This window comes from Aotus nancymaae, unplaced genomic scaffold, assembly GCF_030222135.1.
Source record: "Aotus nancymaae isolate 86718 unplaced genomic scaffold, 86718_ANA_hifiasm-v0.15.2.pri h1tg000030l, whole genome shotgun sequence".
Lineage (NCBI taxonomy): Eukaryota > Metazoa > Chordata > Mammalia > Primates > Aotidae > Aotus > Aotus nancymaae.
This window is the reverse complement of record NW_026988443.1, coordinates 378,309-401,765: the sequence shown is the minus strand read 5'-3', so window position 1 is coordinate 401,765 and position 23,457 is coordinate 378,309. Positions and strand designations below refer to the sequence as shown.

At 42.7% G+C, this 23,457-nt stretch overlaps 1 protein-coding gene across 1 annotated transcript in view; it reads left to right on the top strand.

Annotated features, from left to right (window-relative positions):
• LOC135277217 (cyclin-Y-like protein 1B) overlaps nucleotides 1–21,072 on the top strand; it is a 28,353-nt gene extending 7,281 nt beyond the window's left edge. The window contains exons 4-10 of the mRNA XM_064382975.1: nucleotides 3,052–3,152; nucleotides 6,117–6,152; nucleotides 8,234–8,285; nucleotides 8,877–8,996; nucleotides 13,007–13,173; nucleotides 17,770–17,932; nucleotides 19,464–21,072. Coding sequence (XP_064239045.1) covers nucleotides 3,052–3,152; nucleotides 6,117–6,152; nucleotides 8,234–8,285; nucleotides 8,877–8,996; nucleotides 13,007–13,173; nucleotides 17,770–17,932; nucleotides 19,464–19,577 — 753 coding nt within the window. The 3' untranslated portion in view covers nucleotides 19,578–21,072. The remainder of the gene's footprint in view (nucleotides 1–3,051; nucleotides 3,153–6,116; nucleotides 6,153–8,233; nucleotides 8,286–8,876; nucleotides 8,997–13,006; nucleotides 13,174–17,769; nucleotides 17,933–19,463) is intronic.
• Nucleotides 21,073–23,457: the final 2,385 nt, after the last annotated feature.

Genomic DNA, 23,457 nt, shown 5'->3' with positions numbered 1-23,457 from the left:
GCTGGTCTCTTTGTTTTCACATCCTTCATTTGTGTGTGTGTGTGTGGAACTGATTTTCTGACTATATTCCTTTGGCTCTCTAACAACTATTCTTCCCCAAGAGTTGTAACATTTGTCACATGCCTATCAAAAATATGTTTTATCTACTAAAAAGATACATTCCATGTTTTTTTCTTGAAACACGTTTCCTTGGCTTTTCATTATCCTCCTCAGGATAGACTGTGTTTTCCTAGGCTGCCCTGTGCCTGTTGGCCTGGGAGCTCTCTCCGAAATCTTCTGGGACCACTACTGTTGGGTCCCTGAGTCCTAGACTGTGCATTGCCCTCTGCCTTGTGTTACTCCCCAGTGGTGCTGGAGCACAGTTTCTGAGGAAAGGCTCATGGACACACATGTTTAGAGATCTGCGCTTTCTTAAAACCCCTCCTTTGATATAGAGTATAAAATTCTAGAGTGAAAACTGAATGTCATGGCTTGAAGACATTTTTCTATTACATTTTTGTTATACTGTTTTTGAAAGTATTGCCATTGTGTGATACGTCATACGTAATCAATGTTTCCATCTGTCTAGTTTGTAGTTGTATATCATTGATGTCAATGATATATAGACAGATATCACCTAAAGCTGTATCAACTAGTCTGTGTTTTGATGCTTTTTTCCTGTTATTTTTATTCTCATATATGGAATTTTCCTCAGAATGGACTTTTGTTACGTTAAAGTATTACGCTGCATTACCCCTAATAGTAGTGATCTTAAGGGATACCTTCTTTCCCTTTGAATGAAAGTGTCTGAATGAGTCCATTTTCATTTTTTATGCCATATTTGTTTTTGAGACAATAAAAGTATATTCATTGACACACATACACTGTTAATGTAAACTATAACAGAATAGCTTAAGAAACAGAGTTTAGCTAGAGTTAAAACATTTATATCTTAAAGGGTAATTTGGTCCATCAAATAGTAATATTGTTCAAAAACATCTTGGATTTTGGTTAAGAAATAAGTGAATTTGCAGTAAAAAGCATCTGAAGCAGCAAAATGCTGTTGGACGCTATGGATATTTCTGATTATTGGCTACTGGCAATGTTTAAATGCAGTGTAGTTTTATAAACAACCACTAGATCTTCTCCCTACCCTGCCTTTTTGTTCATACTAGCTCATTAGTAGTAGATCCAAACCTGTTCTGTCTCTAATGTGTTTGTGAGGGACCCTGACGGAAGAGTGCGATAACATGATGCAAACAAGCATATTAAGAGGAGGAAGCAAGGCTCATCTGAGTTAGTTTATTTTCCAGTTAAAATAATGAGTATTTTGTGATTTTAAATAATGCTGTTGATCTTTTCAACAATTTGGTGACTGGCATTTGGCCACTGGGACTATTTTTAAGGAAGAGCACTTTCTTTCTTTCTCTCTCTCTCTCTCTCTCTCTCTCTCTCTCACTTTCTTTTTTTTTTTTAATTTGAGATGGAGTCCTGCTCTGTCACCCAGGCTGGAGTGCAGTGGCACAGTCTCAGCTCACTGCAACCTCCGCCTCTGGGATTCAAGCAATTCTCTGCCTTAGCCTCCTGAATAGCTGGGATTACAGCCACCCAACACCACGCCTGGCTAATTTTTGTATTTTTAGTAGAGATGGGGTTTCACCATCTTGTCCAGGCTGGTCTTGAACTCCTGACCGTGTGATCCACTCACCTCAGCCTCCCAAGGTGCTGGGATTACAGGAGTAAACCACCTCACCTGGCCGGGAGGAACACTTATATAACATAGTTGAGGCAGTTTCTGTATTGACTATTGCACTGTCAACAAATGAATAGATACTTTGAAAGTGTTTTAGAGATAGTTTATTTTCTACAGGGCTCAAAAGGTTCACTGTCATATCTCTGATAGCACTGTGGATGAATTTTCACTGCTTCGTATCTGTAGGAAGATTTACTTTCCAAATTGTAACTGATTTAAATATTTGTCAAGTTCTTATTGAACTCCTTAATTTCTCCCACCTTCTGTGCTCAGCAGCTACAGGTAGGAGAGAAGGGGTCCTCCCTCCCCTGGAGAGGCTCACTTCCTCATGAGGGGGATGCTCTGCAGGCAATTGTATCATGTAACACACAGTGAATTAGACTGATAGGTACACAAAACCAGAAATGTTTTGTGGTGTGGCTGCAGGCAAAGGGATCCCAGAAGGTGGATGAGGTCAAGCTTGCTGGGACAAGGGGGAAAGGAATAAATATTCCAGACAGAGAGCAGCACAAGTGAGGCAGGAATGTGCCATAATGTGCATCAAATAACTTAAAGAATGAAATCAATTAACTTTTGAAATGAATGCAGAGTATTGTCAGAAGTTCTCATTTGAGTAGTGTAATAGCAGTCTTATGTAAACGTGAAGTGAAAGTGAAATTCCCAAAGTTGTTTTCATCATCTGATTTTTGGATGTGAGAGAGTCTTAAAGCAGTACTTTTTCCATCCTCCCACAGGGAGACAGGCCCAGGGAGACGTATGGCCCCTCACTTGTTTGGTGACTGAGCAGCTCTGGCACACACAGTCTCTGACTCTAACACGCTGGTTCCATCGCACTCTCTCTTGAATGCACACACTTAGGATTAGTAACTTAGTAAATGTAGTATTAGGTCTTCATTTACTGCAATCAAATGCTCTTGTGTCAATATTATTTAATGGATGACATTTTGTTGCAGTTAATGAATAACAGAAATAGAAAATCTCAGTGCTTTTTACTGCATAAGAAAAAAACGTGAAATCCCATTTAAAATGTTTCCCATTATTTATAAATGGAATTTATGATAGATCCGTGCCAGGTTTGATGATCAGTGTCATATCAAGGGCAGCATTTTATAACCCATTTCTCAAACATCATCTGTGAAAGTTAAGAGCCTCCAATGAGTTTCCCATAGAGCTGCACATGATACCACACTCAGGCAGGTCACAGGGTATAAAAAATACCTTAATGCTTTATTGTTTGACATTTTGACAAAGGGAAAAAACCCACAGTTTTGTAAGTTCAGCCTCCTTTGATATTTTTCTCTATCTTCCTTCTTCTTCAGATACCTCCACGGCATCTTGATAGAAAATACAGCTCGTGTTCCACCATATTGCTAGATAACAGCACAGTCAGCAAGCCCAATCTCAGCCACATACTAGATAGGTGAGTACAATGAGGCTGCCAAGGGCCGAGTGACAGACCCCCGTATGCTAAAAGCATCCCAGCCATCCGCTGTTATTTCAGCCATTTGGTTGCCCTTTTCAGCAAGCAGTTGAAGAAGTTGATGTCAATGATATATGGATTTTTCAGGACCTAATACGAATTTTCTGTTTCTCTTTTAATCTTAGACACTGCGTGGTAAAAGGGAAAGCCAGTTAGCAAATAAGCAGTCCCAGCAAAAGCATGGCTATTTATTTGATGCATTTATGTTATGAGAGTATTGAACCTAATGGACAGGAGAGGTGCTTTTTATTGGATGTTTCTAGGAAAAATTATTAGTTCTTTATGGGCCATAGGCCTAAGATGATGGGCGCTACTTTGGAAACTGGTCTTGGAAGAAGGAACAGTTTGTCCTCCATGGCACCATAGTGTATCTGTATTTAAAATTTCCCATCATGCACCAGCACTTCATAGGCCACGATCAGAGATGCCCTTCTAAACGCCCTTGAAAGATGGGTTCAAGTTGGTTTAAAAAGCCACCTCCAATGGAGATGTCCAGGAAACATAATTAACATCTCCTTTGATTATGAGTGTTGATTTTCAGAAAACAGTTTGACAATCGGTACCTCAGAATGTTAATCTCCTTATCCCTAACTTGACTTTCCAGTCTATAAACATGACTAAGTTACAAGCTTAATTTTGTCTCTAATGTAGTAGTTTTTAAGCTAATTTGTCAGTAACTTCTGCTTTAATCAAAAATGGCAGTTTATACTCATAATAATGTGACTTTCCTCTCTCATGTATAACAATAATTGAGATCCAATTGTGTTTCAGCAAGAACTGGACTCTACCTGTGTCTAAAGCCCTGAGCTTTGACCTCTATGGTATCATCACCTGATGTTCATACTCAGTCCTAAGTCAAAAGCCACCCTTCTTTGGCTAGAGTCCCTGGCTTCTTCTGATTTCAAAAGATCCTAATGTTTCACTATGCAATTCAAAAGTAGTTTTTAAGCTTACCCTTGTTCAAAGAAGTCAAAGTCCTGCTTTTTCTTCCAGCGTAGTCTAAATTTTACAAGTTTTTTTAAAAATTGAAATATATATATTTTCTTTTCTGGAGAAGGGGATTTGCTGTGTTGGTGAGGCTGGATTCAAACTCCTGGCCTCAAGCAATACACCCAAGTCAGCCTCCCAAAATGCTATGATTACAGGCATGAGCTACCATGCCTGTGCTAGAAGTGTGTTTTTGAAGCACAGTAAGTTTTAATTTACGCTCCAGTTTTAGAAGGGATTATTTGGTATATTTGCTTTTGATGAAATAAAGTTTACTGAGCATGTTAATATAGCAAATTGGCTTTTAGGAAAGATTTTGAAAAATGTATTTCATGGTTAGTAGAGCATTGTTCTCAATGGAAGAAGTGAGCCATATTAGAATCACTTATACTGTTTCTTCAAAATATATGTCTGCAAACACATGCATCTTCCCAGCTCCACCTTCCCTTCCTCTCTCGGCACTTGCAAGCCTTTTAGGAAAATGGGGAAGTATGTGAGACATCATTATATGGCTAAAAGCATCCCAGATGATTCTGATCTTAACCCTAATTCAGTCATTCCCAAACTTTGCTGCACATCAGAATCACCTGGGGAACTTTACCAACAACCCTGATGCCTAAAGCATACCCAACAGCAATTAAATCAGAATGCCTCCAGCTGACATTGAGGCCCTGTTTAAAGCTCCTCGGGTGATCCAGTGTGCAGCACATGTGGAGGCTACTGCTTCCTTTGTGTGAAAAAGTGATGGTTCTAATATAAAAATTACATGTTTTCCCTCATTTGCTCTCCTTTCTACCCATAAAGCTTTTCATCTGTGCGAGTCATTTCTATCTATATGTGCATATGCTTCAATTTATACCATACCTTAGTGTTTTGTGAACACCTGCAGTTCACAGGAACACTGTTCGGGGACCTTGGGCAAATCAGTTTTAAGCCTTGGTTCTCTTAATTGTAAAATGGGTGGTGCCTGGAGTGTCATGTGAGGTTCGGTGGTCCTTTTCAGCATGTAACTTCAAATTCTGCGATCTTAAAATTTGGAGATGAACCTGTTGGAAGCACTATAGAAATATCTATCATAGATGCTAATAATGTTGTAAGGCCTACTTTTTACAACTCCAATTTGCCTTCTCAGATTATTCTGAGCCTCATTTTAAATGTTGAGGGTGAACGGAAGGACAGAACTTACCAAAGAGAAGCCCCTGTTTCCTGACACACAACATCTGTGGATGACTTTGGAACACAGTAACATACATCCAAAGAGTTGTATTTGTTCGTTCATATTGTTTAAACTATTGTGGAAGTACCTGTCATTAATACTGTATGATGTGATGTTACTCTGTGTGTTTAGTACTGCTTATTTTAGGAGAGCTACAAGTGTCATCGATTTTTGGATGCATTATAATATTTACTAATAAATTTTCTGCTCATCATGCATAGGTGATTTTAAATTACTTTATTTCGTATAAAGCACATTCATTCTGTGCTTTTAGGGAAATAATGACAAATGGGTGAGTAGGTGAACTAAATCAGCCAAAATGCAGGGCCTAGCAACTTAAAAAGCAAAACACTACTGTCTGGCCTAAATGTAAGCATATGTACACATAGATATAAGTAACTTGTACAGAATGAGAGGTTCTATGGGCAGAAGAGCAAATGACAGGGAAATTATGTCATTATTTATACATAATAACCATCTGCAGACACAAGTCTTCTAACAGCATATTGCCTGTATTCTGGTTCTCCTATCTTTGCTGTAAAGCCAGAGGACTAAAACAAAACGAAAATGCTCATGTGGTACTGTTTAGAATAGAGGATTTCGGGGCCACTGAGAGGGTTCCCTCCCCCCCTTCAGAAATATATCTTCAGGCCTAACAAATGATAAAATCAGTTCTTACAATTTTTTTTTTCCCTCCACAGCGTCACTTTGGCAATATATTACATCATAAAACACAGGTGAGCTCTTTGAAACCTGTCTTGTTATTCCAGCTCATCACTTTGTGTCATATGAAACATGCTGTCAGGTCATAACTCTAGACATTATAAGCTGTAGCGTGCTTATTTTACAGTGTTACCGTGAATCATCTGTGGGTTTTTTGGTCCATAAGACTCTTTTAAATTATTAAGGGTTCCAAAGTGTATTTGTTTATGTCTTTGTTTGCAATTTATTTGTAAAGAAGCAGTAAAAAGATGCCCTAGCCTCACGCAAATATATAGTAGGAAAAAGGCATATTTTTAAAGCTTTCAGGTAACTGTGGGTATTCTTGAACCCCACCAAAACTCCAGAAGTGCTAACTGGTTAAAATAGTTATAGTGGGTTTGTACATATCAATGAATTCGTTCACTAATAGTCACTGATCTTTCTTGTACAATAAATGGATCTTTCCCCTTACTGGCTTTTACAATATGATGCATTGGCTACTTGGTTTATTTATAGTGTCAAAAACTCACTGTCATTAGTATCACCACCATTTTAAAAATGTCTTCAAATATGGAGATGCTGTCAAGCTCACTGTAGTAGGTATATGAGTTTTCAAAGTCCTGATTTTTAGCTTGAAAGTTTAGGCTTTATTATGGACAAATACTTGTTATTTTCCTTGAAGTGACAGACTCACTCGACTTAATTTTATGGATAATAGTCAGTTATACTTTCAGATAAAAATGGTGTTCTGTGAAAAATTGGCTTGTCCAGCTCGCAATTTAATCACAAGTGCTTTTCTTTAACATGACCGTAGTTCAGTATGCAGACGCACTTTATGTGAACTTTCTACTTAGAATACTAAAAAGAGAGGTCAAGATTTAATAACACCATTAATTTTTAATGTTTCATCAAGGACATTCTTCAGTGAAACATGCTACTTTTAATAAAAACTGCAAGGGGCAGTGAAGAGTGGAATGAATACTGGTATAATTTGGTACCACTGCCCTTATTCATACTGAGAAACCATCAGTTTTACCCACTTTTGCTTTTAAACAGTCATTACAAGTGTTGAACAGGGAGAAAGCAATCGATGTTCTAATACTTTTAAAAAGTAATAAATTATTTGTGTGTTTTCTTTTCAATCAGCTTCTCAGGTTGAATTAGTATTCTTGTAAGAACAGTTTGGGCCATACATGGTGGTTGACACCTGTAATCTCAGCACTTTGGGAGGCCAAGGTGGGAGAATTACTTTGAATCAGGTGTTTGAGAGCAGCCTGGGCAATGTGGCAAGACCCCATCTATCAAAAAACAAAGATAAGCTGGGCATGGTGGTGTAGACATTTTGTCCCAGCTACCTGGGAGGCTGAGGCAGGAGGATTGCTTGAGCCCATGGAGTCAAGCCTGCAGTGAGTCAGGTGTGTACCACTGTGCTCCATCCTGGGTGAAAGAGCAAAACTCTATAATGACAACAACAACAACAACAGTAACAACAACAATAACAACAGCAACCAGTTTTGACATCGTGGGTCTCCTAGGGAATCTCAGGGGTCCACAAACCACATTGGGAGAACCACTGGTTTCCTAAATGATCACATAATGTGTTAGTTTTTAAAGTTCATTAAAGACTGGCCTCTTTTAAAATAAAAAGGCAATTAAGTCTGTAACTCAAATTACATCAGCAAACATAAAGTATAATAAAGAAAGATTTGGGAACTCTTAATTGATTCTAAAAAGTTCTAAAATCCTTATTGCCAACAACTACTGCTTTCTAAAATGTTCTTGTGTTCCACTGTGAGGCTAGAGGAGTAAAAATAGATACAGCTTATTACCATTGCCTGTTAGCGGGAGTCAGTATTTAAAGGCAAGTCTGGCTCATCAATGTAGGAAAGACTTCCCAGTTCAGAATGTGATGTGCTGATGAAAAAGAGGTCAAGAAACCCTCTGAAGGCCAGGATCCAGGAGAAAAATTAGCAACAACTGCTTTGGTGAACAAATTTTACCAAAGCAGACAAGAAGTATCTCCCTCCACCCTCCATGCCCTACTCCCAGCAGATACTTTACTAAGATATTAACAATTCCTGAATTAATTTCTTAAATGCACATTCTTCTTTTATAGACATGCGAATAGATCTCTGGCTATTTTTGATGAGCCAATACATCCATTTTCAGTAAGTGTCACTTTCTCTGAGGTTCTGTTTATGTCTTATAGGGTTGTGTTTATTTCATGATGAAGTCAAAATTATCCACCATGAAGTCTTCACTAAGTTGTGTCTGATCATCTTATGTAAGGAGTGTTGTAAATTGGACACACTGGAGGAACAGCTGACTTACAGCTTTGTTTAATTTGTGTGCTAAGGGGAATAAACATACCATCCAAATAACAAAATGTGTCATTTTAAAAGATGTTTTTTATAGCAGCAAACAATATAAATATTTGTAAGTGGTCCTAACAAATATGCACAAACTCTGTGAATAGAATCAGAAAGCAATTTAAATTTAAATTTGTTAAATGCTATAAAAACTTAAAAACTTCCTTATTCAGGCATATGATAGCCACAAGGCCACCTTAGCACCTATGTTTACAGAAAACCAAAAATATTTTAAGATCATACTGTTTATATTTTTAGAACTAAAAGACATTTTATCCCAGCAAAATTATTGTAAGGGACACATGGGCACAAATTTGAGCATTCCCATCTTAAGAGTACTTAAGAAGTTTTCTTGAATGAATATTTATATTACCTTTTTTCTTCTTTCAGCACGAAAAGATTTCAGGGAAATCCTTTGAGGATGATCCCACATGCAACTGCATTTTTGACTATTTCTGTCATCTTTTTAAAGTCACAAGACTAACAGCTCCATCTGCAATCGTAGCATTGGTAAGCTATTTCTTATCTATAAAGCATCTTTAATAACTGGTCTCCTACAGAGTGTGTGGCCATGTTTCTAAATAAAAGTCAGTTCCTAAAGTTATCATCAGATCTTTTAAGAGAAACCTATGCAAGCAAAGTAAATACACATCTTAGAGTTTAATCATCGTCAGGTTTTGAAATGATACCATTGCTTTTCTTATCACAGAATAATTGCTACTAAAAGCAGCAGGAGAGACTTCTGGTTTCTCCCTCAACAGATTCCAATGTAGGTCTAAGCTGAGTTCCAGGCTGTATTTCCCCACAGTTGTGACCTGGAGCTGCTGCTCTGAATGCTTTGTTGTTCCTGGGGACCTCTTGTGCCCGCTCGGGAAATTGCCCAGGAATGTGGAACCAGTAAGACTTGGACATGGGCTTTGCTAGTTAGCCTGCCAAGCCATAGCTGTGTCCTTACCTCTGCATGGTTCTCACAGAATTCCTGTGGTGAGACTCATTCTGAATATAAAGTCCTGTTCAGATGGCTGGGATTGTTTGACCCCTCCCCACACTAACCTGTAGAGGAATGTCAAGCACACAGCCTGGAGAGAAAGGATACTTAGAGCAGTACCCTCTCCTTTAGCATCCAGCTAGAGCTTAGGGGCAAAGGCTTCTGCTGGACACTTGCATAGAAACCTCTCCATGAGCACTGGATCAGATGCAGGCCATGTCATGGAGTTGCAGCCATTGGGAATGCTCAGCACATGCTGGAGGGAAGCAGGAGTGGTACTTCCAGATGGAGAGAGAGAGAGAGCTGATGCAGGAGGGAAATCTGGATTGGAAGAAGGGGGAGTTCACTGTATACCGGCTAAATTTGGTGTGCCCGTGAGATAGCAGAGTGACATGTGCAGTCATGATTTGAATCTATGGAACTGGAGCATGAATCTGAGCAGTGCAGTCATGATTTGGATCTATGGGACTGGAGCATGAATCTGAGCTGGAGGTAAGGAATGAAGAGTAAGAGTAGCTGCTCAAGGCGAGTCATGATGGCTCATGCCTGTAATCCCAGCTCTTTGGGAGACCAAGTCGGTTGGATCACCTGAGGTCAGGAGTTCGAGGTCAGCCTGGCCAACATGGTGAAACCCTGTCTCTTCTAAAAAGTACAAAAAATTACCTGTGAATGGTGGTGGACACCTGTAATCCCAGCTACTTGGGAGGCTGAGGCAGGAGAATCTTTGGAACCTGGGAGGCAGAGGTTGCAGTGAGCCAAGATTGCACCACTGCCCTCCAGCCTGCACAGCAACAGCAAAACTCTGGAAAAGAAAAGAAAAAAGAAAAAAAGAGTAGCTGCTCAAATGCAAAGAAAGTGTTTAGAATGAAAGTGGAAAAGCCGGACATGGTGGGACACACCTATAGTCGCAGCTACTCAGGAAAAGGAAAAAAAGAGAAGATGGACAAAAGATAGCTCTGTAAAGACTACCAGCATGTAAGGGACAAACCCCCAGAAAAGTGGCCAGAGTGGGAGGAGGAAGAGCAGGGAAAAATGATAAGAACAAAGGGTTCATGATAGGAAAGGCTGTGGTCACAGTGCTACATGCTGCTAAGAAGGTGCCCATTCCATAAATACCCCTGAGATGCCAACCCTGTGCCACTCTTCTAAGTGCTGGGGTAGAGAAGAGGACAGGTCGAGCACAGTCCTTGTCTTTATGAGGCATTTGTTTTAATGAGGAAAGCATTTCTTTTTTTAGGTAATGGCAAATAGCAAAGTGATAAAGCAGGATACAGAGAGAGTGACGGGAGGGGCTCGCTGTTTCTGATCGAATGATCAGGAAGAGCCTCTCTAGAGAGGTCACATCTGAGCAGTGACCTGACTATAAAGCGAGGATGATAAGGAGTGCTGGCATTACAGGCGGCGGGATGAGTGCCAAGACTGAGACAGGAACACATTTCATGTGTGTTCAAGGAACAGACAGCAGGGAGCCCGCCTGTGAGAGAAATGAAGGAAAGAATGGAAAAGATGAGGCCGCACAGGCGGTGCCGTAGCTCACAGGGCCCTTTGGCTTGCAGAGCAGAGGATGAAGTTAAGGTTTTATTTCAGTTTGAAGCGGGGACTAATGGTAGATCTTGAGCAGGGGAGTGCAGTGTTCTTAATGTAGAGGTTATCCCAACTGCTTTGGGGAGAGTAGACCATAGTTGGGAGGAGGGTTGGGGCAGAGAAGAGGACTAAGAAGCAACTAGGCTGTTACAGGTGAGCCGTGACACATGGCGGCCCAGAATCTGAAGCAGTCAGCCTCCCAGTGAAGGTAGCCATAGAGGGATCGCACACGGATTGGAGGAGGGTAACTCACATGTAAGTATTAGTCCCCAGGAGCTAGGCCAATGGCAATTCCCTGGACAAGATTAGGGCCAGGTTGGGGAGTGGAGCCTTGGGGTGAAGGGCTCTGGTTTGTGGGTGTGAAGGCTCCAGGGACCTCAGCAAGAGGAGTCTCAGGTGAGTGATGGGGGTGGGGGGTGGTTAAGGAGAGATGGGAGGTGAGGAGCTGGCACCAGGGCATGACACTGTGAGCAAATGAGAGGATGTCCTGGGGGAGCTGGGAGGAGCAAGATGGGAACAGGCAAGACATTTGTATTGGGGAAAATCTCTGGCAGAGAGGGAGAAGGTCTTCAAGAAGAAGTGATTTGGGGAACAGTGTTCTGCAAAAGTGGGATAGGATCCATCATGCTGGTAGAAGAGTCGATGTTAAAAGAGGAACTTTCTCACTGACCCAGGAGGGCAAGTGGTATCGATGAGTGTCAGCAGGTCACTGGCTTACCAGTAAAGGTGACAGGAAGTTGAGGGCTCACCAGTGCTGTTCCAGTGCTCTCTAATGAGTCCTGTGGAGTTGAACCCTGGGAGGGAGGGTTATTCCTTGGATACCCAACAGCGCAGAGTTTTCGAGAAAGGGAGCAGCATCTCTCCCAAGAACATGTCATGTTCAAGGGCCATGTGATTTGGAAAACACAGTTGACTTTGGAGAACATTGCCAGATCTGAACCGCCAATCTGATAATGTTCAGACAATAAATGAACTCTCTTAAAATGAACTGTTTTTCTTTCACCTTGATACGAAGACTTCAAGCAGCATAGAGTCATACTCTTCTACAGAGCAGCCTCTGAGGTGGCAACACCTCACAGCTCATCTCTGTAACCTTCACTCAGCTGGTCCCTCACCCAGTTCTTTATAGGATAGAGATTGGATAGATAGAGGGTACTTTCTGAGATGATCTCACAAACTGCTTGACAGGTTTCGAGGCACCCCAAGGATACAGAGGCCGGCAGCTCTCTCTGCCTTCAAACCCACAGAATTGACAGAATGCAGATACTGTAGGACAAGAAATAAGTTTTTGTGAAGTGATTGTGGAGACATGGAAAATAGGGGCTGTGAGCAGGACTCTCCATTCATTCACATGCGTTCCTCATCAGGGCACTGAATACAGGGACTGTTTCTCAGCAACAGAGACCTGCCCTTGCCATGCTGTCTGCCCGGCAGGCACTGGGAAGCACTCTTGACCCGCAGTTCCTAAGCCTGTGTCCCAAGAGTGGTTAGTTGTTGTGAAAAGGAGAAGACAGCAGTGTTCTCAGTATGACCTGGGTGCTACACATTCGAGCATGGCACACCTGTGAAATTCCTATCTGCCTGCCTGCCAGGCGTGATGCTGCAGGCGGATGACGCTGTAGTGTTTCCTGAACAACCTTAATCTGCACGAGGCCTGTGTTTGTGCTGCCTTTCATGAGTGTGAAGGTGCTGAAGGTGCCTTTCTTCATGCTCACCTCCCTGTGAATGAGATTGGCATGGAAATTTCTCTGGGCAGAGTATGCTGCAGAGGTATCTGACTATGACTGTGACTTGGCCTCTCGCTTTGTCTGAGCAAAATCTCTGCAGAACATAAGAATAAAAGGCACTTACTTTCTGGCCAAAACCAGAAGAAGTCTTTCATTCTTAAATGTCCTTATCACCACACTGAAACAGAACTGAAATCAAAGACAAGTGCTCTATTTTGCAGGTGTACATCGAACGCCTTTTGACCAATGCTAACATCGATCTTTGTCCTACTAATTGGAAACAAATTGTCCTCGGAGCCACGCTTCTGGCCTCCAAGATTTGGAAAAATCATCATCACTGGAATGTGGATGACGGCCAGAATCCCAAGGATGTTGCAGTTAAGACACTGTGAGTTTCTAAAATTTGGCAAACTTTGTCATCATTTTCCATGCCTCATTTGCTCTCCAAGTTATCACTGTAAGAAATATCTTTATAGGTTTCATTGTGCAGATAAAGGAAATAGGCGTAAGACCACAGACTTCAATCTGTCCAGCTTTAGTATAACAGTTTATGTTTTCCACCATTAATGGGTAGGTCTCGATGTGTTATTGTTGTAATAACTGGCTGATAAACTGAAAAGTGTTTTTCTGATTGTTTTTTGGCAAACCTGTTACAAGTGTGCTGTCAGAATGACACAGTACAGTAAATATCTTTATAACTTTTTAGAAGCTGCCCGCCAGTTTCAGTCACCTTTTAAGGGGCAAACATCTGGCCTTTGAAATAATTGGCCACTGTTAAGGTCTTAAGGCCTCTGGACTATGCAGAAGTTAGAGCTTTAACCTAAATCACCCATTGTGTATCTGCTTTTGCTGGTCCTTGTCTCCCCCTTTAATCTGAAGATCTGTTTTTATAGGAACCTTGAGATATGATGCTAAATAGCTACAGATTTCTGTGCCCTGGCTCCTCCCCATTGGGAACGTTGCATGTGTTTGGAAATCGGTCTGATGAGTTAGAAGCTTCCGCGTTCACCTCCCGCAGTTTGAGAAGCATTTCTGGGGCATCACCCCATGCCCACCACACTCACAGGCTCCCTGGGTAGTCAGACATTCACAGAAGCAGGCTGGGGGCCAGTAGTTGTTTATGAGAGTGCGGGGAGCCTTGCGGGGTCATGGTGTTCCTCCCAGATGCACCAACGTGACACTGAAACACAGCTTCCCCAGGGTTCCCTTCCAATTTGGCCTTAGGACTGCTGTGAAGTGAAGGGCCCTGAAGCAGGCAGGCAGGGTGAGCGGGGGGGCATTTCCAGCAGAGCCGCCCTGGGTGCCTGCTGCACAGTGAGGACAGCTGTGTCGGCTGCATCTGGTGCAAGACGAGGGAGCAGCTCTTGTTTACAGTGAGCAGCAGCAGAAAAGATGATGCCAGGCAGTGGCACAAGTTAGTTTTGTGATCTTTGCCCATGACTCCAGATAGGACTGTTACTCAGAATCACCTCAGTGTATGTCTACAATTGAAGATACAGTGTATATTGTAAATATACTGCAGTGTGTATATATCTACATTCAAAAATAACCACTTGGTGCCTGAGCTCAGTGGCTCATGCCTGTAATCTCAGCCCTTCAGGAGGCCGAGGTGAGTGGATCACTTGAACACAGTAGTTCAGACCTGCTGGGCAGCACAGTGAAGCCTGTCCATACAAACAATTTTTTAAAAAATTAGCCAAGTGTGTTGGCAGGTGCCTGTAGTAGTCCCAGCTACTTGGGAGTCTGACGTGGGAGAATTGCCTGAGCCTGGTAAGTTTAGGCTGTAGTGAGCTGTGATCACGTGACTGCCCTCCAGTCCTGGGTGATGGAGCCAGACTCTCTCTAAGAAACAGACAAACAAAAAAAAATGTTTGCCACCACTTTGCTAATAGTATAAACCGAGTGATCATTGTGATATTTGTGGTAGCCATTTTAGCAAAGAGCGTGACAGCAAATGAATTTGAAACAAATGGAAGTACTTTGAAAGTTGCAAATGCTAAAGTGAGTTTAATCGTAGTCATCCATTTGCAACCTGTCCCTGAAAGGAAGCAAGATTTGTGACTGCCTGATTTCTCCTTGCCTGCTGCCTAACCAGAGCTGATTTATCAATACAGGATAATTGCAATAGAGAAAGAGTTGAATTCATGCAGAGACAGCTGTACGGGAGACCAGAGTTTTACTATTATTCAAATTAGTCTCTCTGAAAACTCTGGGATGGTTTTTTAAAAGAATAATTTGGTGGGTAGGGGGTCAGAAAGTGGGGAGTGCTGATTGGCCAGGTCAGCGATGAAATCATAGGGAGTTGAAGCTGTCCTCCTGCATTGAGTTGACTCCTGGGTGGGGGCCACAGAACCAGATGAGCCACGTTTATTTGTTGGGGTGGTGCCACCTGATCCCAGTACAGGGTCTGCAAAATATCTCAAGCACTGATTTTAGGTTTTACAATAGTGATGTTATTCCCAGGAGCAATACGGGGAGGTTCAGATTGTTGCAGCCTTCAGCCTCATGACTCCTAAGCCACAATTTCTAATCGTGTGGCTAATTTATTCCTTCTGGAAAGGTCGTCTATGTAGTCCCCAGGTGGGAAAGGGGTTTGTTTTGGGAAAGGGTTGTTACCATCTTTGTTTCAAAGTTAAACTACAAACTAAGTTCCTTCTAAAGTTAGTTTGGCCTCTGTGTAGGAACGAACAAGGACAGCTTGGAGGTTAGAAGTGAGATGAAGTCAGATCAGCCCTCTTTCACTGTCATAATTTTCTCAGTTACAATTTTTGCAAAGGTGGTTTCAAATTTGTAATCATGAACACTTAGTTCTGCCATTTTGGCAGCTGAATTCTTCTCAAAACCTGCAGCTAAGCTGGCTGGGGCTCTGATTTCTAGTCACAAGAACAGAGAACATGCGAGGATATGTGCAGTTTTCCACAGAATTGAGCTCCAGGAGCAGTGGAGGCAGAGGCCAGCTCCGAGAAGGCCAGCTCCAAACAGAGCTGTTTGTGTGTGAATGAGAAACACCAGCAGCTATGCTCCAAACAGGCTGCTTCTGTGTATGATCTTGGGAAGCTGAAAAGCATTACGTCCAAGCGTTTAATAGCCATGTGTCTCACCCCACTGCTGTTGACTGTTTGCAATGATCCCATTTTGAGTGTCAATTGAATAGATAAAAAAACTGCTGTCCATCAGACTTTTCTTAAAACTTTCCAACATCTCTGTGTCTCCCTAGAATATATTTTCTTACTAGAGAGTAAAACTGAGGCCGGGCGCGGTGGCTCAAGCCTGTAATCCCAGCACTTTGGGAGGCCGAGGCGGGTGGATCACAAGGTCAAGAGATCAAGACCATCCTGGTCAACATGGTGAAACCCCGTCTCTACTAACACAAAAAAAAAAATTAGCTGGGCACGGTGGCGCGTGCCTGTAATCCCAGCTACTCAGGAGGCTGAGGCAGGAGAATTGCCTGAACCCAGGAGGCGGAGGTTGCGGTGAGCCGAGATCGCGCCATTGCACTCCAGCCTGGGTAACGAGCGAAACTCCGTCGCAAAAAAAAAAAAAAAAAAAACTGAGTAGCCACTATTAGAAATGCTGTGTCATAAAGGGTATGCTATTCAATCATCTAGTCGTTTAAAAAACCAGAAATCCTAGAAGATGCATAGTCTGTACACAGAATTCTTTTCTTCAGCAGTTAAACCTCTATTAATAGATATGTTAATTCTGAGAAGTGCCTTTAATTCTGATAGTAAGTCAAGTCCTGATTAGCTGTCTATTCAAATATTGTTTGATTTCCATTTCTATAGACTTATGGACATGTGAACAGGAAATTAATTTTGGAAGTAGGTTCAGTTGGGTTTTAAGTTCAGCAAATGAGATCCCCACATCTTGGCTTGTAGTCTAACTGCCCCCCGCTTTGAAGCATTTGTTGACTTAGCCAGTGGGTAAAATGTTAAAACTTTCAAACCAAGAAACCAAATGTATTGTTCAGATATTGATCATTTTGAATCAATTAACTCATTACAGGGGTTACTCTGAAAGCAGCCGGAATGACTGTGTGTACCTATTAATTTAGCCTTGGTGAGGGTGGCTGGATGACCATGATGCAGAGGACGGCTCCCAGTCCTTTCTTCTCCCATTGCATCCAACTTCCCCACATTCTGTTCTGTCCAGGGGTGACAGATGCTGAGTTCTTCAGGGTTGCATTCCCAACTCAAGAGCAACACTGCCTGTGTTAAGGCCAGGGCCCTACTATAAATCACATTAGAAAATGAGTTTAGTCGAGCCAAAATGTCCATCCTTGACATTCTGCCTTTCAAATTGTAAATGTTATTCTTCCCCAGTCTCTTCATAATATTAAGGTGAGCAGAGACCTGCATTATGTGTCCTTGACATCGCCTTGTGTGCTGGAGCAGAGGGAAGGGGATTCTTTTTGCCATGGAATGTATCTTACTTATGTATTTATTTGGGACGAATCCTCCTTGTAGCCTTAGAGTTTTTCCTCCCCCGAGGTAATAGGGTGGGTCTCCATGGGTCCATTTGTTGCCATGGTGATGTGCCCCATCTTCCCGTTGGTGCTTCTCTACTTCAGTAAGTCCCTTCCTGTTATCATCCTGGTAAACATGCGTGGAGCTTCTTCAGAGCTAGTAAATGGTACCCATCATTCCTGTCATCTGATTGCGATTGTGGGGTTTGTGAATGAGCGTGGAGTCTGAGTTGTGCAGCTGCCCTAAGGGAACTGTGAAGAATAAGCCCCGGGTCAGCAGGAGGAGTGCAGAAGAGGCCTCTACTTATCCTTCATCCCAAACTTGGGGTCTGGGATGCCGAAGAGCCCCCAAGCAGCTGTGCCTTGTTTGGATATTAGTGTAAGGACCCGACCAGGCAGCCTTTATTTGTTTCAAAACAGAATTTGGAGCCTCCTAGTAGCTCAGAATGATATTTTTAAAGGTAACCCACTCGACTAAAATTGCCCTGCGCTGGCTTTATTGTGTTTCTCCTCCCCCAGGAGTAAGATGGAGCAGTGGTTTTTGGAGCTACTTGACTTTGATATTTGTGTGTCTACCAGCGTTTATGTGAAATATTACTTTGACCTGCGTGCCTTGGCATACCACCATGACGTGTATTTCACATTTAGTTTTCTTCACCAAGAGAAAGCACAGAAACTGAAGGTAAGGCTGTGAAGTCACTTAGTGGAGTTTCCATCGGCCGCAAAAGCCAACATGTGTGAAAAATCATATTAAGTAGTGATTAGGAAAATGAAAGCCTTAAAATTAACAGACCAAAGTGCTTATTTCTTTGGCATCATATTTGTTGTCTTTTATGCTTTATGCAAGAATCATTATTATTATTATTTTAATGGAAGGAGTTTTGCTCTTGTTGCCCAGGCTGGAGTGCAATGGCGCGCTCTCAGCTCATTGCAACCTCCACATCCTGGGTCCAAGCGATTCCCCTACCTTTGCCTCCCAAGTAGCTGGGATTATGTGCATGCACCACCATGCCCGGATATTTTGTATTCTTATTAGAGACAGGATTTCTCCATGTTGGTCAGGCTGGTCTCAAACTCCTGACCTCAGGAGATCTGCCCACCTTGGCCTCCCAAAGTGCTGGGATTACAGGGATGAGCCACTGCAACCGGCCAAGGATCTATATTTTAAAAAATTATTGATATTCTCACTGCTTTGACCACAATTCAGAATATTTTTAATTAAATTTAATCTGTTCTTAATGGGTTTTGTTTTTAATTTCTACCTGTTCACATAACATTCGTGAATAAATGCAGATGTATTCCTAATTATATCTAAGTAGACAATGCACTTAGCGCTCTTGACTGTCTTTTACTTAAGCAGTTTGCAATTTTGTGTCCTTGTCTATTCTGTGTATCTCTGTGCAGTCCCAGGAGTTTGTTAGACAAAGCAGTAGTGGCTGAGAGACTTGTGCTTAGACTGTATAAGGTGCCAGTGTTTCAAGTACTAGGTGTAGGAAGGACATGGGTTTTAATGAAAATGGCTTCATGGGACAACATAAGATTTATGGCTTAATGACTCTTGGTGAGTATACAGGAAAATTACAACTGAAATAGACACATTTAAAATTGGCACTGTCTCTGGTGTCTTGGTGTACTTTGGAATAATACATTTATCTACCACAATGTGCAAGTACAGTAGCACCTTTTGGTGCTTCAATTGTTAGACTTCTTGGATGTTCCAAAACAGCCCAGCACGCACCTGCCTCATTAAATCTGCTTGGAGTGTGTAGTAACTGCTAAGCATTGGGTAGAATTGGAACCGCTGAGTAAGTTGATTGTTCGGCCCAAGTGTATGTGGATTATGTTGAAGGAACAAGTGCACAGGTAACAGATAATATTGTTACAAGCTTGTCAGAATACTCTTAAAATCTTTAGGAGCCCTATTTTATTTTTTATGTGACAGTATCATCAAGCAGTGAGCCCAATTTTAAAATTATAAAGTAAGTTCCTCTTGGCTCTGGCAGTCTTTTCATAGCCCTTAAAGGAGACTACCTTAGTGAATGGGCAGGGAGTTGCATCCTCAGAACCTGGCAGTGTAAACCTCAGCCAAAGCAGCTGCAAGGGAACCCTCTAAAGGAATCTGTGTGTGTGGCTTCTCATCAATGATGCCTTTTACAAAATGTTGGAGCCCTTTTAAAAATGGTACCCGTTTTCTCTTTGATTGACTTTCCTAGGCTATGTCACGGCTGTGTGAATACAGAGACCTGCATCACGATGTCGCCGTTATGAGAAGGGCCATCAGCATGGATTCCATTGGCATTCGGCATACTAATGCCATCTTATTTTAAAGAGAGAAATGAGCATACCAGCAAAATTAGGATTATGTTTTATGTTTTTTTTTAAGTTTTTATTGTTGTTATTGTTGTTATTGTTGCTGTTGTTGTTGATTAGGATTTTCATAGAGCGGAGACTTCTTCAAATAGCCACACTGTGAAGCTGGGTGATGGTGGCATGAACAGTGGGTGCCAGGTGCTACCTGCCCTTCTTGTTCCACTGAGTCCAGATGGCATTCCTAGGGTACCACCTTCTTGAACAACTCTTGGGGAGGAAGACTGTCACATGGACACAGCACATCCCAGTTCAGAGTCCACAGTCACCCACAGTCCCAAGCAGGTGACAGTCTGAGCTGAGCTGAGCTGGAATTCAAAAAACTTGAGTATTGGCTCCAGATTTGTGAGAGTACCTGGGTTTGGATCTCTGTCCACGGAGGCACTGAATACACAATGGCCCGAAACAACAAGTGTGGGAAGAGAGAATGGCATGGGGACAAGGCTGTCATTACTCCAAGTACCATGGGGGCTCAGGCCTGTTCATCTAGTCTTTGGAGGGAATCTGTGCATGTGAAATGAGGCTCCCACATCATGGTAATAAACAGAGAGATGAAATCAGTTCATCTTCCCCCAGGCCCATAATGGTCATGCCAAAACACAGAGTCTTGCTGTGTTGCCAGGCTGGAGCACAGTGGCAGGATCACAGCTCTCAGCAACCTCTGCCTCCCGGGTTCAAGTGACTCTCCTGCCTCAGCCTCCCAAGTAGCTGGGACTACAGGCATGAACCACCAACCCAGCTAATTTATATATTCTTAGTAGAGACAGGGTTTCATCATGGTGGCCAGCATAGTCTTGATCTCTTGACCGTGTGATCTGCCTGCCTCAGCCCCCCAAAGTGCTGGGATTACAGGTGAGAGCCACCATGCCCAGCCTCTTGCATTTACGTTCACAATAAAGTGGTTTGGAATATCCCACTGTTGATTTGCGATTTCCTCCTCCAAACTTAGTCTGTGGCCCTGTATACATAATTGAATATTTTCATGTATTGATATTTTGTGTCTGAAGATGAAATATTAGATGAAACATGTAGAAACATTTCATGCAAAGCCTTTGGTGGTTGTCGAGTCTACTCTTTGGTGAATACAGAAATTAATCTATTTTAAATATTAAAATTTTTATTAGATGTGATAATGATATTTTCTCTTTTATCTTCACTTGTTAGATATAGTTACTTACATTCTTCCATAATTAATGATATTGTATCTTATATTTGATGTAAAAAACTCCTAGAATATTTGGAATTGATAGTTGAAATTAAACAGCAAAACGAGAATTTCTGAAACCTAGTGATAATGTGCTTATGATGGGTTTTTATCTATTATCTCTATCATTATCAATTTTCAGCATTTCCATGGAAAACTGTACTAAGAACTTAAAATTTTCTATAAAACCCTCGTGCCCTGCACTTTAGCTCCAATGCATAATGAATAAAGGAAAATGGATTCTCTGGGAATTCTGCTGGACTCTTCCTTTACTTTTCTCTTTAACCTGGGGGGAGCGTCTTGAGGTCACCATGGGGTGAGGCGACCATGAGTGGGGTCCCTAGAGCTGCCACTGGGAGAAGTGCATATGTGGAGATGGGTTTCGTGGCCACGTTTCTTCCTCGGGTCTTTCTGGTTGTGACGGTGGCTTTGAGGATGGTTTCTGAGGATCCTCGCCAGGGGAGTCCTCTGCCTGTGGTGTCTCCCTTGGGGGAAGGCCCGAGGATATCTGGAGAGCGATTCATAGGGTCGCCTCTGTGTGACAGAGGTGCCTTGTGCGGGCTCTCCAGAAAGCAGTGTTTTAGGGGCAGTGGAGCCTCATCTGCCCTGTAGGGTGGATGGGATGTCTTGAGGGAGTGCTGGAGGGAAGCCCTGTGTGTCAGTGTTGCTGTGCAGTCTCAGTACAGCCCTAGACCTGGGGAAGTCATGATGGAGATTCAGAGGTGCTTGGGGCAGGGAAGGGGGCAGCCTAGGCAGTCACCAAGGTGTGACAGCATCGCTGATGCCAGGAGGCAGTTTTGGGAGGGGTCTTTGGAGGGGAATAATTGTGGAGTCCCCATGGGTGGGGAAAGTGCGATGGTGCTCCAAAGCTGGAGGTCAATGAGGGGTGAGTGGGAATAACCCCGGGGAGCTCTCAGGGGAATAATGGGCCCCCCCCAGGGGTGGAAGGAATGTTCCTCAGCAGGTCCTGTCTTACAGGGCCCTTCTGTAGGGCATCTGAGAGATGGATCCCTGGGGCTCCTGAGGTCGCTGGTACCCCAGGTGGGGTGTTTTCCAGGGTCAGAGCTTCCTGGGTCCTAGAGCAAGGAAATGAAACCGACTTCTTTCTCCCCACCGCCTGGTTGGCCCTTGGCAAACTCCCTTTGGGGAGTCCTGGGGCTCCTGGGTGGGGAAGCTCTTTGAGCCCTGGGGGACAGACGGGCCACCCCTTGAAAGCCGGCAGCAGGAACAGATGGAGCTATGCACCTCTGCATCCTTTTATTGTGGAATTGGAATTGGGTTTTCTTGGCGATGGTGCAGGTCTGAGGGTAGGTCCAGCGCTCCCCCTGCTCCTTCTCTGCCAGACGCAATATTCATTGCAGGTCTGACACCCTGGGCTGGCGCTGAGGGGACTGCGGCCTGGTGCAGGGCGACATCCAGGTTCCAGGGACTGTCAGGGGCCATCTGCACCCTGAGAGCACCAAGTCCTCCCCACAGCTCCCATGCTCGCCTAGGAGGGCGCCTGGCACCAAACGCAGACCCACAGCCTGAGCTCCTCAGATTCTTTTTATTTTTGACACAGTCTTTTTCCAGAACCAGCCACGCCAGGTAGGGATACAAAGAGAAGTAATGCGGAGGGCTGGAAAGAAAAAAGAAAAAAAGGCAAACTATTGAATGTGGTAGTCATGAAATATGGGGTTTTGTATTGGATTTCATTGTTACTTTGGGTTTAGAATGAGTGACTGAAGGTAGTTTTAGGACTGGGATAGACAGCTGTAAAGCTCCAGGCAACTGGGACCAGGAGGGTCTTGCTGACCTTCCTGTGAGACGGCTCTTTTGAGCTGTGTTTGATAAGGGATATGCCCAACACTACGAGTACAGCTTCACATTCCTAACACTCTGTGAGCCACAGTGGTCTTCAACAAATTAAAATCATTTCCTTTGCTTTTCTGACCTGGTTAAATGAATCACATGGTTCCTGCCCATTAGTACCCCTACGTCAGTAACCAAACATGCGCCTGTTAGCTTGCTGCCTCCCTTTTCTTTATCCTGCTTTGAACTGGACAAGAAATATATTTCATTTTTACAATCTGTGACTTGGGTTTCTGGAAGTCGAAAGTACCTTAGTGTATGTTAATATGTTTATTTTTTAAAATGCTTTACTGGGGTATACTTTGCATTCACTCTCCTTTGCCATGTCAGATCTAGACAACAATCAATTTTATGTCTCTATACATAAGCCTATTATCAAAATGTCTAATATCCAGGATCATGAATTATGTGGCCTTTTGGGTCTGGTTCTTTCTGTCAGCCTAATGATTTGGGTTTCATTTCTGTGGTAGCGTGGATCATTACATCATTCCTCTTGGATGGCAAGTAGTGTTCTATTGCATGGACAAGACCACGTTATGAGCATTCATGTAAGAGTCTTTATGATTATAGGAATTTTATTTCTTTTGCATACTAACTGTGGGTGAGAGTGTCCGTGTCCTCTAGTGATTTTATGTGCAGTATGTTGAGGGATGGCCCCATTTTTGTTTTGTTTTCAAGGTGGCTATGATATTTTACATTCCCATTTGCAGCATATGTGAGTTCCATATTCCTCACTTCTTTTCTAACATTTGTCATTGTATCTTTGCTATAGCCATTTAAGTGGG